The 18,105-nt window shown below is 38.5% G+C and overlaps 1 protein-coding gene across 9 annotated transcripts in view; it reads right to left on the bottom strand.

The window, feature by feature from the left end:
• Positions 1–14,199, bottom strand: part of gphnb (gephyrin b) — a 42,012-nt gene extending 27,813 nt beyond the window's left edge. For all 9 annotated transcript variants that reach the window (XR_008908666.1, XM_056764294.1, XM_056764297.1 and 6 more), the window contains exons 1-2: positions 14,067–14,199; positions 1,911–1,989 (exon numbers count right to left, since the gene is read on the bottom strand). Coding sequence is in view for 8 of the 9 variants with exons in the window: in XM_056764294.1 (XP_056620272.1) it covers positions 1,911–1,989; positions 14,067–14,130 (143 nt within the window). In the remaining variant the exon portion in view is untranslated. The remainder of the gene's footprint in view (positions 1–1,910; positions 1,990–14,066) is intronic.
• Positions 14,200–18,105: the final 3,906 nt, after the last annotated feature.

Raw genomic sequence — 18,105 nt, 5'->3', positions numbered from 1 at the left:
AAAAAATTTGGAGAAATAAGATGTAAAACTTCCAAATCCACCAAATTGTTTTTTACAAGAATTTATCAAGAATATTTTAAGCTGTCAATAAACTTTAATTTAATAAAGAGGAAATATTTTTTCTCGTTTTAAGCATTGCCTTCTTATGCCACGTTAACACGATAAAAAAACGCAAAAAAGGTTTTACTTTGCTTTTTTTATTTATTTCACGTACACATGACAGTGTTATCAAAACGGATCCAGGAAAATTGATAAAAACGCTGTAGTATGCACGGGGATGCCAGGTTTAAATCTGGCGAATGTAAATAGTGTGTCTCCGCTTGTTTAATTGATGCAACAAATCCACATTTTGCTGGGGAATCAAAATGTTTTTGTATCAAAATACAATAACTGCTAATGCAACCAAGGGTGCACAGGTTGGGAAAATACCACCAAACCATATTAGACTAGATTTCAAAAGTAAAATATTGATGAATGAAATCATGTTCGGCCCCTAAATGATTCCTGCTAAATCAGAGGCACCCAGAGAGTTGCGGCAACGGAAGTCCAAAATTTTCATGGAGCCTCAGATAGTTCCAGGAAGTTTTGTTTTCACTTCAGTGCTTTATTTCTTTCCATTTTTATTCATTTAATGAATTTAAATGGGTTCAAAGTTTAACTCTGTTGGTCTGTTTAGCCGTAGCTTCATGAACCGCCATTGCTGTGAAAAAATGCTTAAATTGCGGATAGCGGAGTTGACACAACTCTCTCTCTCAATGGCTCTGTGCTAAATATTCTGTCTCATTCAGAACAGTCATGTTACAGAAGTTAAATGTGAATAGCATATCATATCAAACACAAACTCCATCATTTCATGTATTTGTGTGTGTCTGGATGGATATGACTCACACATGTTTCATTCATGTAAAATGACATGTGACACTTTGGTTATAGCTGAGTGTGTCCGTGACAGTGAGTCACTCTGACATTAATATCCATCATGTAAGCACATGTTTGGCACAGAGATCTCCAGACGCTCTTTAACAGTCAGAACTCTGGATGAGCATTCAGTGATGAGAAGCATGACGTGTGACCCTGGCGCACAAAACCAGTCTTAAATTGCACGGGAATATTTGTGGCAAAAGTCAACAATACATCGTATGGGTCAAAATGATAAATTCTTCTTTGATGCCAAAAATCATTGGAATATGAAGTAAACTGAAGATATTTTGTACATTTTCCACCGTTGGTCGGGTGGAAAAAAAAATGGCCGGGAACATGCCTACAAACTTCACTCGCTGATGCCCGCTCTCTGAGAATGACCGATTTGAGTTTGGTGTCTATGTAAAGCTTCAAATTTCAGCTTTCAGGTTCAACTAATCTACAAAACGAATAATCGAAGGCAATAGAGAGCGTTCAAACAAACCTGTTTCTTAGCAGCGGGCTTCTGCGGCTCCTCTGATCAATTTTCTCAAAAATATTCTCTGTGACTTCAAAATTTTAAATCATGTGTAAAATGTGTAAATCTCGGTTTTGAGAAATGACCCGTAAGACTGGTTTTGTTGTCCAGGGTCACATATGAAGTGTGAAGCTAACTGAAAGACACAGGTGTTTAAGCCTGATTCAATTTCTCATGGGCAGCAACTTTGTTTCCATCACTTAAACCCAAAACATGAGCCAAACACTACACTGTATTACAAATTAAAATATATGAAAAAGCAATATACAGTATGTTAATAGAAAATACCTAGAAACAAAATTGTGTGGTCCGAATAATAATAAGTGCTTCTGGTCACTATGAAGAAAATGTAAAATGCAGAAAGTTTTCTGTGATGGATAGGTTTAGGGTGAGGGTCAGTATAAACGTCAGCACGTTTATGAAAAATCCACACAAAACATGAAAATACAATGTGTGTGTGTGTGTCACTCACAAGGAAGGGTCGTGTACGAGGTCTTTGAGGTTGACCCCGCTGCGGTCTTCAGCAAGATTTCTAAAGCAGCTGTCACTCACTGTAAAACAAAGACAGAGAGAAAAAGGAGATTTATACATTTATATACTCACTACAAATATAACAAACACAGTTAAAGAATGATCAAAAGAGAGAGAGAGAGATTCAAAAGAGATGTTTTATTTAATAAGTCATAGAGCAGAAGTCATACAGTGTGTGATGAGCCTGAAGGGTGAGATGCGGCCAAAAGCACAACACTTATTATCAGTCCTGATGTTGACTTTCTGACTTTTTAAATAACAAGTCCAAGAAGGATTAGAAAGACTAAATAATATACACAGATGAATCGTGAAATAGCAGAAACACTCATCAGTAAATGTTAAGATGTTGTCTTTCAAAGAACAGGCATGAATCAGAGAGGATCCTGATGCAGTCACCCTTCATCTATATCACGAGCGATAAAAACTGACTTTATGCAGAACAGAAGGAGAGAGATAAAGATTGTAAAGATGATGATCTGCAGTGGAATCAGACTTCAAAAGAATGTTAATATTACTGTGTGTGTGTGAGAGAGAGAGAGAGAGAGAGAGAGAGAGACCCAGAAGAAATTGTTATCTCTCAGCTCTTTCATAGCTCACAAGATGTGATGGAGTTCTCTATAATGTTTCATTCAAGTGTCAAATTAGTCTCAGATGTTTCTTCTAAACTTGCTTGTGAGAAATAAAAAGAGAATGAAATGAGAGTGTAAGTGTAGAAACATATGAAGAGTCTTGAGGAGTGAATACATGTAGATTCGAGAGGTCAAATAATCTGGATTTGGGTAAATGTGATGAGAAATGTTTGAGTTGATATTGAGATCTACAATAATATTGACTTTTGATTGACAGACTTGACAAATCTGAGTTCAGTTTGACACATTGTTGACATCTCTTCTAAACTCTAATGACAGACACGTTTGTCAGATTTCGGACTCTTTTTTTCCAGAGAAATATCAAAGACGCAGATGAGAAGTTTTCATTCGCTCTCTGTGATTTCAGTTTTCAAGTATATGAAGATCACAAGAACTCTTCTCTGCAGTTGTGTCGTGCATGCAGTTTGCGCATTGTGTCTGAAATGCTGATCCACAGACCGTATATTACACATCAGATGTGTTCTGATTGTTTCATTCTGCTGCGTTTTCTCTTTCAGACTTTAATAAAACATCAGAGTCCGTCCCAAATGAAGAATCAGAGCATGTGGGGTAAAACCAGACACTGTTGGCTTCAGGAGAGAGAACGCTGTCCAGAGAAACAGTAAATGCATTCTTGCCGTTTCTCCATCTGTACTGTAACGGGAACAAGATGAAGCGCACGACCTTTGACCCCACACTCATCAGCCTCTGTTTCACACTCAGACAGACACATATCAGACTCGATCCAGCAGGCAATCAATCTCCTCTGATCAGACTCGATCTGATACACATTCAACCAGAGAGCGCTGCCTGAAAGACTTAAAATCTGATATATCGTGAGACATTAGAGGTGTCTTAAATCTTACAGTAAAGAATATAAGAGAGTCATTTTATCAGGTAAAAAAGAGTTCAACCCAAAAAGATCTCAACTCTTCAGCATTCGTATTTACTACAGTACGTTTCGACTTCATTCAACGAACATTTTGCTCAATGTTCCTCACAAACTCACATTAAACCGAACGAAGGGAAGTGAAATGGCCTGTGGCCGCCCGTCATCCGCTAATGGCACGCAAGCTAAATATAATTAACACCAGGTCTGCGGCCTCCGCTCTCCACCAATGGCCTTTGCAGGAGATGACATCATGGCTTTGTTTGCTCGGAGGTCTTATTGGTTAGCGGGGTATCAAATGAAACCAAAGGCCCCGGGGATGTAGATTACAGCGGCTTACTGCTGTTTATCAAACCAGCCTTTGTAAAGAGGAGGGGCCGACATTAAACCTTGGGGAGTTCTGGATCTTGCACCCAGCAGAGAGAGAGAGAGAGAGAGAGAGAGAGAGATGCTTTACACATAGCAGCTTCTTAATTCTGCAGCTGGGTAAATTTCCAAATTAATAAAGGTTTCAGGGTGCTGGGGAAAATATAGTAACAACAGATAAGATAATCTAATATAAGCCCGGCGTATCTTAGCAACCTTCTTCATTCGGAGAACAGCAGTAGTGGGGTTCGCAGTGGGATCGCAGCATCTATCATCAAACACACAACCAGAAACACTCTTATAACACACACTCATAACAATAACACATCAGTGCTTTCACACACACAAATACACACACACTGCTATTAATACACTACCGCATACACGCACACACATTTCTACATAAGACAATAGCACATCTGTGTTTTTACACACATACATTGCTAATAATACACTGCTGCACACACAAATACACGCGCACACAAACACACAAGTGGAGTATTGGAGTAAATGTAATTAGTTACTTTACTTAAGTATCTTTTTGGATACTTTTCGCTGTTGTACTGAGTATTAAAGATATTAGCAACTTTTGCTCTCTACTTGCCTAGATTTTTGAATAAGTATATGTACTTTTTACTACACAATGTTTGTAGTGACTAATGCAAGTACACATTACATTTAGCATGACACCTATCAGAAGCAGTTTATTTCTGCTGCAGAAGAAGCAATATTACTATTTACAGGGCATTGAAGGTACTACATCCTCTGGATTTGGCCCTTACTTACTGAAACTTTTTGAATGCCGGTGCATGACATCACTGCTGTTTTTTGTGGAAAGAGGGCATGACTGCAGCCGGCGATAAGAGCAAAACCAGCATGTCCAGTGCAATAAGGCTTCGACTTTTCTAGTTTTACTTAACATTATTTTATTTATCTGTTTTACTGAAGAGACTTTTTTGAAGGATATTGGTTTCCCTATGAGCGCATGAGCTTAACATGAGACTTGGGTGTTTGTGATAGTCATAGGCAATGGAGTGGACCTCGATTTGTTGCAATTTTGAGGTGTCCAGTTTGATGTGATCACTCTCCTCGCGTTTCTTGTTTTTCACTGACATGTCTCTTAAGTGTTGCATTGAACCTACATTCAGTCTGAGTAAAATACTCAAGTACTTTTATAATCAGATACTCCAATACTTTTACTCAAGTCGTTTTGGAATTCGTGACTTGTAACTTGTAAAGGAGTCATTATCACTGCAAGGTATCTGCACTTTTACTCAAGTATGGTTTTCACCATTTTCTGACACACAGATATATACACACACGCACACACATGTTGGGTTTCCATGTTTTATGGGGACATTCCATAGACGCAATGCTTTTTATACTGTACAAACTGTATATCTCATTCCCTACCATTAACCCACCCCCTAAACCTAACAATAACACAAAACTTTCTGTTCTTTTAGATTTTCAAAGATTCTCTATATGATTTATAAGCTTGTTTCCTCATGGGGACCAAAAATGTTGTCCCCATACCGTAGGTTGTACCCTACCCACACACACATAAATACTTGTACTTAGACCATGCGCTAGTCATTTACAGTACACACACTTACACAATTACATATACATTAACATACACACTCACAAATACGTAAACATATACAGTATACACACACACACACATACACGCACGCGCACACACACACACACACACACACAAATACTTATACTAGACCATGCTAGTCAGCCAAATTAAAAATGTTCATTTGTTTACTAGGTTTTGAAGCCATGCAGTTGTGTAGTATTGTTGTATTGCTGTGCAGTATTGAACCAGAAGTAGTGTTGATGTTTAATATGCAAAGGTGGGTTGCATTAGAGCAGACTGCAGAAGGAAAGACCCTCAGCTCATGACTGCAGCACTGTGATCTCAAACAGCAGTGGAGATTCCTGACTCCGCACCTCTCTCACTAATACTTACTCTCTCTCTCTCTCTCTCTCTCTCTCTCTCTCTCTCTCCTGCTGCTGCTGCTGGCTTTCACTGGGTAATTTAGGAATCTGCTTATTTCCCAAGACACATCTCTCTCCCCCTCTCTCTCTCTCTCCCCTCTCTCTCTCCCTTTCCCTCTCTCTCTCTCTCTCTCTCTCTCTCGCTCTCCACACAGCTGTCCTAATGAATCTGGCTGTAAGCCGCTTCCTTCATTGTATTCAATTCTCTGGACAGAATCAGCAATTACAGCAGCCCAACTTCCTACAGTTACAACTACAACACTGCAAAACCTTCGCTTGCCATTTTCCCCCTCTCTCTCTTTTCATCTGGCTAGATCGTCTCTAGATTTTCTTTCTTTCCTCCTGCTGTGACATTTGCACCATTTTTTCTGTTCTTCTGTTTCTATTAAAGAGAATCTCACGACAACATATTTAGGTCACCCCAGAATCAAAGATAAATGATTCAGCGGTGAGCAGCAATTATGAAGCTCATCGGAATCACTACACTGAGCATGAGATGAGAAAAGAATTCTTTGAGCAAATTGCACCGCAAATTGCCACCTTTGACATCTAGGAGGCCATGTCAACCAAACTCATGCTGTAAGGACATTCAAAGTTTCTTTTCAACACTCCAAAGTGGTCACTAGCATCAATTTTAATCGGTCTCAATAATTTGATAAATCACCCAAAATATTAAGTATTTTGAGAAATGTGTTCATACAGGATTCAGTGTTGTTTGGTTATCGACTTTCTTCGAAACATCTTCGTTTGTGTTCTGATTAAGTTAGACAGTCATACAGGTTTGACATGACATTAGAGTGAGTACATGATGAAGAATTTTCATTTTTAGGCGAATCATCTCTTTAACTAAACTTCCATCCTATTTCAGGGCGAACCGTTCCTTTAAATCAATGCCTCCCAGCACATTGGGACATCTCAGCAAGATTTCTCAATATTGCACTCTCAAACTCAAGTACACACATCTGCGTTTCTCAGCACACCGGGTTCAGTTTCCTGCACTCTCTGTCTATCAGCATCGGCAGCAGTGTCCTGAAAGCCCTGACCTCAGGTCAGCCCCAGAGGGCAGCTAAAGACCCCCCGGCATCCAGGCCGGAGCTGCTGTGTCAGGACATTAAGTTTTCATTATGTGGTTGTGTGATCTGAGTGTCTTTCCTCATAACTGCGGAAGTGAAACACTGGACGTGTGTAAATAATTCACCCCTGACATTACACGCATGTGCCCTTAAAAAAGCACCTCCCGTTGCATTATTTACAGCAGCCCAGTTTAAGCTCTCACTTGAGCACAGAGAAGAGCAGAACACTCGCCGGAATGAGTGTCTGTTGTAAGGAACCGACAGGCCATTCGCAGAAGAGGGTTAAAATTAGATGGGAGAGAGGATTTAAGTCTTCTGAAGCTAATTTACTCTTTTTAGCGTGTCAGTCAACGAGGATTAAAACGAGCTCTAGTATGCAGTATGCACACGTTCAGCATGCAGGAGAGATCGACACGACAGTGTTTGCCCATTCATATCCAAACACTCCCTCAAACACAGAGACCGTTTTTGTTAGTCACGTCGTGTTGACATAAATGAGAGTAAATATTTGAGGATACAAACTATATGGATACAATACAAATCATTCCCTTACATTGTCTGTCGTCTGAACGCTTTGTTTTAAGGGTCACCTTTAAAGGTCCAGTGTGTAGTTTTTGTATATGATCTAATGACCCTCCGAGTCCTATTTGTAATACATTCAAGATATACAGATATACATTAAGTTGATGGTGATATTTCTCTTGACATTACAAACCTTTCAAACTCAAGGCATTTTCTTTAAAATGTCCTGTGTGTTTTTTAGAGGATCTTTTGACAGAAATGCATTATTATTTACATACTATGTGTTCAGAGGTGTATAAAGACCTTACCTAATGAAGCGTTATGTTTTTATGATCTTAGAATTAACTATTTCTATCTACTGTATATACACAGTGGGACCCCTTACATCATGCCATGTTGTTTCTACATCATCCCTAAACAGACATACTGCTATAGAGAGCGTGGTTGGTAAATACATTCTCTCCTTCGGCAAAGAAGAGGAAAACGTGACGACATCTTAGATGTGTCAGCCACCATAGTGCTTTGAAAGGGAGATGTAGTGTGAGCCATTGGTTGCAATTCACAACCTCACCACTAGATGCCACTAAACTCAATATAGTAAAAGTTGACCATACTTTAAAATATTCGCTAGTTTTCTATTTCTTAAAGTAATGGATCGCCCGTGCCAAACTCACGGCCATAAATATTTGGTTGTCAGGATATTTTAGGAGGTTTGGATCAGTGCTAACTCTGGCATATGTTGTCCTCTATTCCTTATTCGACTCCTACTTGTAAGTCGCTTTGGATAAAAGCTTCTGTCGAATGAATAAATGTAAATGACACTCTTGATTGCAAACATCAGAAACCAATGACAGAGCGATCAATGAACTACACCGAGTTTGTTGGATAAAGGATGTATCAAAAAGGCTCTCATTCTCTATCCAGTGTCTAGTGTCTAGATTTTACTTGAGTCTCTTTGTCTATGCAATTTTTTTACCTGATTTTATCTGCTCATACTTGAAAAAATAAAAGCTCACCTTTCCTCAGCGAGCCACATGATTAGTCACTTTATCCTCGGTAGTGATGTCTGACGCACAAATAGTACAGAGTTATGTGCCAAAGTTTAATATTTATAAACTGTTAAAGTGTTCATATTGACAGTACATATCCTCATGTCAACAAATTATATCGTGACATGGACGCTAATGTTGATGCTAATGTTGTTTCTTAATAGCTACAAACCGTGATTCCCTGAACCCTGCGAGAAGTGTGATGGAGTGTGAGTTAAGAAGACACTGATGTGTTTATTAATTCTCACTTCTTTAATTATAGAGAGAAAACACAAAACGATTCATTAAAATACACATAAACAACCACATCTAACAACTGGAAACTCAACACAAATCCTGAAGTGAGGTTTTCCTTAAATTTTTGAACATTTCTTATTTTAATGTAGAGATATTGCAGCTGTATTGCTTAAAAGTGAATCTGAACTTGTTTTCTTCGCACTTTGTGAGGTTTGAAAAAATACAGAGCTGTTATTTTCACATGTTTCACATGTTTCTCCTGTTCTCATTTTCTGCAAATAAATACAATATTTGTATTTACAATTGGGTTGAAATATTGTGAGTAATTTACAGAATGAAACAAAACTTATTATTTTATCGAAACACAGAAATACTACATTCATATGAACTGAAATGGTGCTTTGAAACGGTCTCTTTCCGCGGCTGTGTGTTCTATACAAAGTTATAGTGTCCCAAAAACTATATGGACATTAAAGTTAATGCTGAAACTCTCTGCTCCCACTTGCATCAGAAAAAAATATGGAAACAGGTGTCATCAGCAAACAAATGATGCAAAAGCTTTTCTTTCCAACTTGCTTCACATGGTGTGTGTTAAATGTATAAACATTTGAGGTCACTGTACATCATTTTACAGCAACGCTTTATTGTGCAAATTGGCCCAGTACAACACAAGCGTAAAATACATTTTGAGAAATTTGGCCTGGAGAAACACGTTGAAAACGTTCAGTTACAAAGCATCATTACATGCAATGTCACAATCTATTAATCTTAACACACAAGTACGCGCACACACACACTCGTGTTCACCTCTCCATGACTGAAATTGCTTTTTATTGCTGATTATGTCTTATGAAAGCAGCGGATATAAAACTGCACTACTGAACCTGTAACATTAAAGAAACAGTTCACCCAAAAATGAAAATTCTGTTATCATTTACTCACCCTCCAGCTGTTCCAAATGTGCATAACTTTCTTTGTTCTGATGAACAGAGAAAGATATTTGGACGAATGCTTGTAACCAAAGTGTTCTTGGGCATCACTGACTCCCATAGTAGGAAGAATAGCTCTAAACATGTTTTAGTTCTGTTGAAGACAAAAGAAGATATTTTGAAGATTGTAGGAAGCAAACAGTTCTGGGGCACTTTTGACTACCATAGTAACATTTTTCTACTATGGTAGTCAATGGTGGCAAGGTACTGTTTCATTACAAGCATTCTTCCAAACATCTTTCTCTGTGTTCATCAGAACAAATATATTTATACAGATTTGGAACAACTCAAGGGTGAGTCATTGAAGACAGAATCTTAATTTTTGTCTGAACTGTTCCTTTAACATTGAAACACAATCTAGTCAAACACACACATACATGTCACGGCTCTGGAATTGGAAACTTCAGTACTGCATTTGCTTATTTTTTCTGACCAGGAGTTGTAATTTCATTAGGGTCTGGACAAAAATCAGCGATTGCAAGAATCTGTCCGATCTTCATTGAGCTGGATTTGAAACTCAAACAGGACTCATGCACTTGAATGTGGGTGTTACAGACATGTTGAATAAAGATGTAAGGAACGGAGTTAAAAACACACACAGACAAGAATGTGTGTGCGCTAACACTTGGTTGCTTATGCTAAAGAACAAGGATTGTAACTTGTTTCTATTTTTGACTTTGACTGGCATCTAAATTTATCTGCTGAGTGAAAATGTGGCCAATATACGTCAATTCAATAAACATGTGAGATTGGAATGACGCCCACACAACCCTGTGCAATCCAGTGAGAGAGAGACATTGGCGGATCAGTGACTGTGTTGTGGAAGGACACAAGTTCAGAAACCGGCACACACAATATGTGTCCATGAGCACCCAGCTATAAAAATACCAGAGCTGTGTCAAAAGAAACTAAAGAGAAGCAGAACTTATGTAAAATTAGATCTTTGACGATCCTCTTTAAGGTGTAAAATGTACCTCAAAGTTACGTTCGGCATAATGCCAAAGTTGCACTGACAATTTTCCAAACCATTGCTAATGTGTTTTAAATGGTTTCTATGGTCATTGTGTTGGGCAGTTGCTAGGGTGTTAGTAGTTCTTCATTCGGTCTCATGTCTGAATGCTGTTCTCTACTGCTCTGTCAGTGTATGTGAATGGGATCCTTCACCCCTTTTAACATTTGACAGACCAACTTAAATCTGATTTCTCAGAGATCCTCTTAAGAAGCCATCATTCAAAGTGTTTTATAGCATCGTGTGAATATGACCAATTTATAAAGGTTGGAAATCAGCTATAACAACATGCACATGCATCGTTGCAAGTAGTGTAGACCAGCGATCAACACCAACAGAATCTGAACTGAACTAGTTTCTTGTTCCTTTAGTAAGTAATGTTTTGTGGCAGAGAGATGGCAGTCCTTCTCAAGGTCACACTGGTTTTATTTTTAGGACAGTTCTTACCAAGGTGAGGATGCTAAAAAATAGTCGAAAGTGTGCTGAAAGAACAAAATAGTCCAGACCCTAAACACTCTGGGACACAAATGTATGAAGCACACACACAAGCAGAAAATAGATCCATTTATGTTGGTTTTATTAATGACATACATCTTAATTACAGCTTAATGTCAGATTACTTGACCAATGACACGCTAATTTTCATTTGGAACTAGCAGAGTATTTCTCCATGTTCTCAATCAAACCCTTGATGAAACACGTTTAGTGACCATCCTACTGCTAGTGTCTGTCAAAAATGATAAAGTATGGGGATTTAGCATATAACGATTGCCTTTCTATCAACATCCTTATGTAATAAATACAATTCAATAGAACAAAAAGTTAAGCCGATCCAACAACAGCTCTAGATCACGTCAAGGTGGCAAACTATGACCCAACCCTACATCTTGGAGTCACTGTATGCTTGTCAGGTTCCTAAAACCTTCACAGTGTTGCTATGCCAACCGCAGCTCCTCTCAGCCCCCGGGAAGAGGACAGGTCTGGTCACGTGACTTTGCTGTCATTGGGGAAGACGGAGCAGATGTGGATAAGGTGCTCCGTCATGGGATGATTAGTCAAGCACAGGCAGACAGTCAAAGAGCTTCAAGACAAGTCACGACATGCACTGATGTCAAAGGTCAACGCTAAAAACCGTCACCGCAGATAGACGTTTATCTATTCTCCACATTGCTGAAAATATAAATACTTCAACAGCCTGTGAGTGAGAGATGACTATGAGGTAACTGCGGAGATTGAGATACTACAGGAAATCACTTCTCAACGGCATAAATTCCAAAGCAGCATAGAGGGAAAAGAAACAGCTAGTAGAGAGAGAGACGAGGAGATTTCTAAAAGGTCAGATGACACACACAGGCTGTGATATCTCTTTCGTTTCACCTTCCTCATCATTTCTCTCTGTGTATTCTTCTCAGCAAACAGTCCTTTGGAGATACAGGTCCAGGATTAAGGACAAGCTGAGGCGAACTGCTGATGGGACATTCATTACAATAATGAAAGAATTCAGAGTGACAAATATTGACAAGCGTCCTGTTTAAATGTCACTTCTGTGTACAGAGGTCGCTTGACACAGGACAAGCGTGACGATCATCTTTATATGCGTGGCTGCTGGCGTGTGTTGACATGCACAACATCGGCTAGCAGTTTTACGGGGTTGGTTGTTGGTTATCCAATTTGACATGGTCATCACATCACTAGCGAATGACAGAAGAATACAGGCCATGTCCTGCATCAGGGGTCTGTTGCCTAGTTGTTAAATATCTAGCCTGGTTACTAAAAAATGAAATCTATTAATGCGAGATCAGTGCACTGCTAAAGGCATCTGATAAAGGAATAAGTAGAACAGATAGAACAATACAGGTCAATACACCTGTAGACCTGTTAGCACCGCAAATATATTGACAGGAGTGCTGTAAGCTAGTAGCTAGCAAATATCTGACCTTGTAAAAACAACAACAAAAATGGTCCATAAGTAAAAGGCTATGACTATTGTGCTGTTGAGTGAAGAAAGAAGATTCTTTATTTTTTATAATAACTACTGAATGACGGATATCATGCATCCGCTGTCTAAATCTACTGCGGGGTCACTAAAAGGTAGTGGTCCATTCCAACATCTTGCCGGCCACAGCCAACGTACACCCTGGATAGATACAGCTCTATCAAAAACATCTAATCTAAACATCTAACATCTAATCTAAATATTAGTTGGGATGACCGCCTGAAAGTCTGTTGTGGTGTTGGCTCTGAATTAAAAAATAAGCGAAAGTGTCACAGGACATGTAAAGAAATGTTCCAGTGCTTGTCTGAAATCCTCAGGAACGCACTGCACTTGATGTGGCGGTTCAGCACCACGGACAGCGCTCACCGCGCGGCCGCTGTGTTTCAGCACCATGGACAGCGCTGCTCCGCCGCCGTGAGGGAGGGGTGGGGAGCGGGTTGAAGCAGGGTTTCCCTCAGTGCTCGATTGAGCTTCTCTCTTTTCATCTCCACCACCTTCACCAGCGGATTTCCACCAGTGGGTTATCACCAATCACATCAAGCAAACTCCGTGGCCCTTTTAATTACGGCATGCTTCTATTTAGAGCTGCTTCGGCTTGACAATCCTGAAGATTCCGAACACGAAGTGGCATTATCTAGCAACTCTGTACTGACTGCATCGATCGATATTCTTGAATCTGTATAAAATAGCAGACGATACAGTTTTTGCTTAAACATTTCGCTTTGATTCGTAGCACGACGGAAAGCACCGCCGAACGCAAGGGTGCATTAACGAGACTGTCATGCAAAGCGGAAAAGCAGCATTCTTCACACGATTCACAGCCATCCTCGCTAATATCAGCCCACTGCATCCTCTGCTTCTGTCAATAAATCACAGCTTTACCACCGCTGTCTACGACCAGGTACAAATGATACAAGATTCATTGAATCGCAGATGATCACGAAACGCCGTGCACACGAAGCTTTCCACGATCAGATGGAATTTCTAGGGTTCCACAAGCCAAAATGAAGCATTTAAAACACAAAATTAATGTGTATTCATACAATAGATATACATTCAAGTGTGCCTTTAGTGTTTCCACGAAGGACCTTTGGCACGTAAATGAATATGTGGAAAGGAAGACGGGAAATGCTTTAAATCACCGCTGACCAGCAGAGAAACACACACACACGTATATGTACACACACATACACACACATACACACACATTCACATACATACACACACAGGCTTGGGGTGAAAAGACACCGCTGGCGAACAGCTGGAAATACGCAGCCCGTTGTCCCTATAAGAAACAGCGCGATGATTTGAAAGATTCTGGATTTTACCTGTCAGGACGCCGACCCGGATTTGGTGGTCGTGGTTGGTTAAAATCATCCCGTCTGACGCCATATTCAGCACCGCTGTCGCCGCACTGACAACTCCAGGCAGAGCCGAGAGCCGAGCGCATCGATCTCTGGAGAGAGGAGGGAATGAAGAAAACTCGCAGGCGAGAGTAGCTGAGCGAAGACCCAACAAACAACAAACCTACAAACAATATCTCACACGAATACATTAAGAATTTGCACGTAATCATTCGTGTTGTAATTGAAGTATTATTGAATTTTTTCTTACAATTTTATTGATAGTTGACATTTGTTGTTTGCATTTTACATTGGCTGTTTCCACGTGACTTTCAAAATGCTCTTCTGTTTCCTGGGAACCGAACTGATGACATTTAAACAAAACATTTTAGATATGTATAACAGAAACCCAAGGTACTCTTGAAAATACACTATAATACAACCATGTGGGTTATGAGAGATATTAACCAAAAAGTCGTGTCTGTTGCAGTGAACAGATGAATCAGTGGGTCTTTGGAAGATTTAGACATCATATCATTCAAACCTTTCTGCATTTTGAGATTAATTTAAAATGACATTTTAAGCTCTTGTGCTCAAGGCTCACCAAAAAAGTCCCCACAAGGTCAAACATGAAAGGTATTACTGTCCTTGAGAGGACATTTGGTCAAAAGCAGCATAAAGGGTTTACCTGTACCACACACACATTTAGTCTGACCGAATGTCAGAGTAGTAATGTGTGTGGGCTAATTCACGTTAACTCATGAAGAGGCCACTATCGATTCCTTGCCCGGACTTCCAGGAAATCTCAGACTCATGATGTGTCACTCACAGCTCGTGCAGCAAGCTTTTTCATGTCTGCACCTATTTTATGTTCTTGCTTTGAAACACAAGAAGTCTTCAGATTTGCACCCTTCGTTCTGCAGATGATATCAGACCTGACCTGTTCAAATACAATCACAGCCCGAAGCCGTTTCTATTTATAGAGCCGTGTATAAATCCACTTGTTTATTCTCGTGGAAAAAAAGGAGATAGCATCCCTTCTTCATGTGTTAGGATTTTATGAAATTCATTATTCATGTGCACATTAAGGTGTGCCTTGCTGTGTAGCTGCTAGGGTGTTCCGACATTTTTAGTGGTTGTGGTTTTAGTGTTTTTTAGAGGTTGTTAGAGTGTTGTGGGTGGATTTCAGGATGGTTGGTTAGGCGGTTATTCAAAGCAGTGTCTTTATAATTTCCATTTTTTCGCAAACATAAGCAGGTCTTAAAGCGTGAGTTCAGAGACAGTATGGATGTAAATAAACATATATTTTTTAGAGAAAGATTGGCTTCCAGTTAAAGATTTTCATTGTTTAGCTTCAGCCTGTTTACGGAATGTTGAAAATGAGCAGGCAGACACCAACACTCATTATTTCACCCCTGCATCTCTGAACCTTCTCTTGCGTAACACTTCCGTCTGATCACAGAATAAATCAAGCACACATTATATCTGACATTGGCATGCAGATTGAAGATAATTTAATGTGCATGAATGCAAATAGAACTCAAAATTGATGCAAACCACTAAAATAATTAAACTAATTTGCATAGAACCAAATGTTAAACTTCTTCATTTTACAGTCTTTACATTCTGTATTTTACATAAAAAAAAAGGTTTTGATATTTTTCTGGATCTTTCTGATCAAATCTGATGATTGTACCGTTGACCTTGTAAAGGAATTAAAAGTTTTTTTTTTCTGACATAGGCCTATATCTCTCTCACCAAAGCTGTGACATGGATTTAGCACATACTAATGAAACAAACATCCCACTCACAAAACCTCAGGCTCTTCATTATAATCTAGTTTGCAGAGTAATCTGCCTCTGTGTTTTTATACATTTTTAATATTTCCAGAAATATATAAATAAATGCATGCTTCTAATCTGCGGGCGATAAATTCCTCTACATTCCTCACTTTAAAAATAACTGATCTCAGATTGTGCATTTTGATGTTATGGCACTAGAGGGCTCTAGCTGGTTGATCTGATGCATTGTACTGCATTCAATTTAGAAGAGTTGGCATACAACCATAGAAGCACTTGAGGATTTCTTTGAGTTCTCTCTATGCTAAAAACAGATAATACTGGGTAAAAACATGATCTTAAAAACAGTAACGCCTAAATGAAACATTCCCAAAACAATAGGATGCTAATAAGCGTCTGTAGTTTGAATTCTCTGTAACACGTTACATTAAGGTGCTATTACTTAACATTAGTAAACGCATTAGCTGACATAAACTCACAATGAACAATTTACTTTTCAGCATTTATTAATCCCTGTTAATGTTAGTTTGTGTCGAAACAGTTATTCATGTTTGTTCATGGGGCATTAACTTATGTTAACAGTGATTTAGTTTAATATTAAAAATATACTAGTACATATTGAAATTAACATGAATAATATTAATAAATGCTGTAGAAGTATTGTTCATTGTTAGTTCATGTTAGCTAATGCATTAAATCATTGTTAACAAATAGCACCTTATTGTAAAGTGTTAATGAAGTCTCTAAAAAATGAGCCTTGTTTAAAGGATTCAAAAAAAATTTCAATGTCACTTAATACAAACACAAAACTAACCAAATCAGACAATGCTTCATGAGACTGCCTTTTATAGTTTTAATGTTTGGGGTCCCAGAAGGCTCAATGATGGGTCAAATCATAGGAGTTTTGATTATGAATGTACTAATTCAGAAACGTGACTGTATTGTGCAAAATTGTAAGATTGCTTCTGTTTGCAGTCTAAATAAGTCCAAACAGCAGGCAGGAGGATCTGATAATGGCGTATAAAACCCCTTAAACAGAATAAATATACTTAAAGTACATTTTTAAGTACACTTGATCAAAGTATATTTTTAAGTATTCTTTATATAGTTACGAACTAGTATATCGATAGATGCACAGTTTACAGTACTTTCTTGGCTTTAATGTATACTTTGTCTCAATGTATGGAAAATGTATGATGTGTATGATTTGTAAAATTATTAATTATAAAGACATGATACACTGCAAACACCGATAAGTTAGCAATGCTCAATTTTAATTTTTTTGAGTTTTAGTGAATTTTGATTGAACTGTTAAATTAGTGAATAAGTTCTTTGTATTTTAGTGGGTGTGACTTAAATATTTCAATCATCCTTCTCATGAATTTATATAGAACTTAAATGGATACATTACCCAAAAATGACATTCTGTCATCATTTACTCACCCTTGGATTGTTCCAAACCTGTATAAATTTCTTTGTTTGGATTTGCATTTTTTTCCTTAAACATTTACATTTTTGGGGATTTGGCTGACGCTTTTATCTAATGCGACTTACATTGCACGTACTTTTCTTTCTGAGTATGTGCAATCCCTAGGATCCAACCCATGATCTTGGTGATGCTAGCACCATCCTCTGACCACTGATCTGGGAAACCAAACATGTGTGTGAGATAACAAACGTTGCAAGTTACATATCCCACAGCCTAAGGACATGCACCACTCTTCTGAACAATGATAACCGCAAAACTGAAAAAAATCTTCTAAGATAAGTGAACATTAAATGCAAACAAGTCTAGTTTTCGAGTGTTTTCAGCTGCTTACCAAACAATGACACGCAAAATCACACAACTGGAGGGCTTTGTGTTCATCTGTGTAATTGATTTAAAGTTGAGTTGAACCTTTGTGATTTTCTGCTGAGATATAGTGTCAACGTGATGCTAATAATAACACGACTGTTGTAAATGAACCAGAATCAAACAGCATGTTTTCTTACACAAGCAGACAAAGTCAAACACCACCTTAGATATAAAGGCTTTTGATATAGCAGTCATGACAAGACCCTAAAGGTACACATCATTTACTCACACTTCTGTGTCATTCCAAACATGTATGTGAACACAAAACAAGATATTTTAAGAAAAGTGGTTTTGTGTTCATACAATAGAAATCAGTGGGGTTTGGTGTTTTATAAATATCTTTTGAGATATCTTTAGGGAACTGTGGGTT

The sequence above is a fragment of the Triplophysa dalaica genome, chromosome 13 (genome assembly GCF_015846415.1).
Source record: "Triplophysa dalaica isolate WHDGS20190420 chromosome 13, ASM1584641v1, whole genome shotgun sequence".
NCBI classification, from domain to species: domain Eukaryota; kingdom Metazoa; phylum Chordata; class Actinopteri; order Cypriniformes; family Nemacheilidae; genus Triplophysa; species Triplophysa dalaica.
This window is presented reverse-complemented; position numbering and strand designations above follow the sequence as displayed.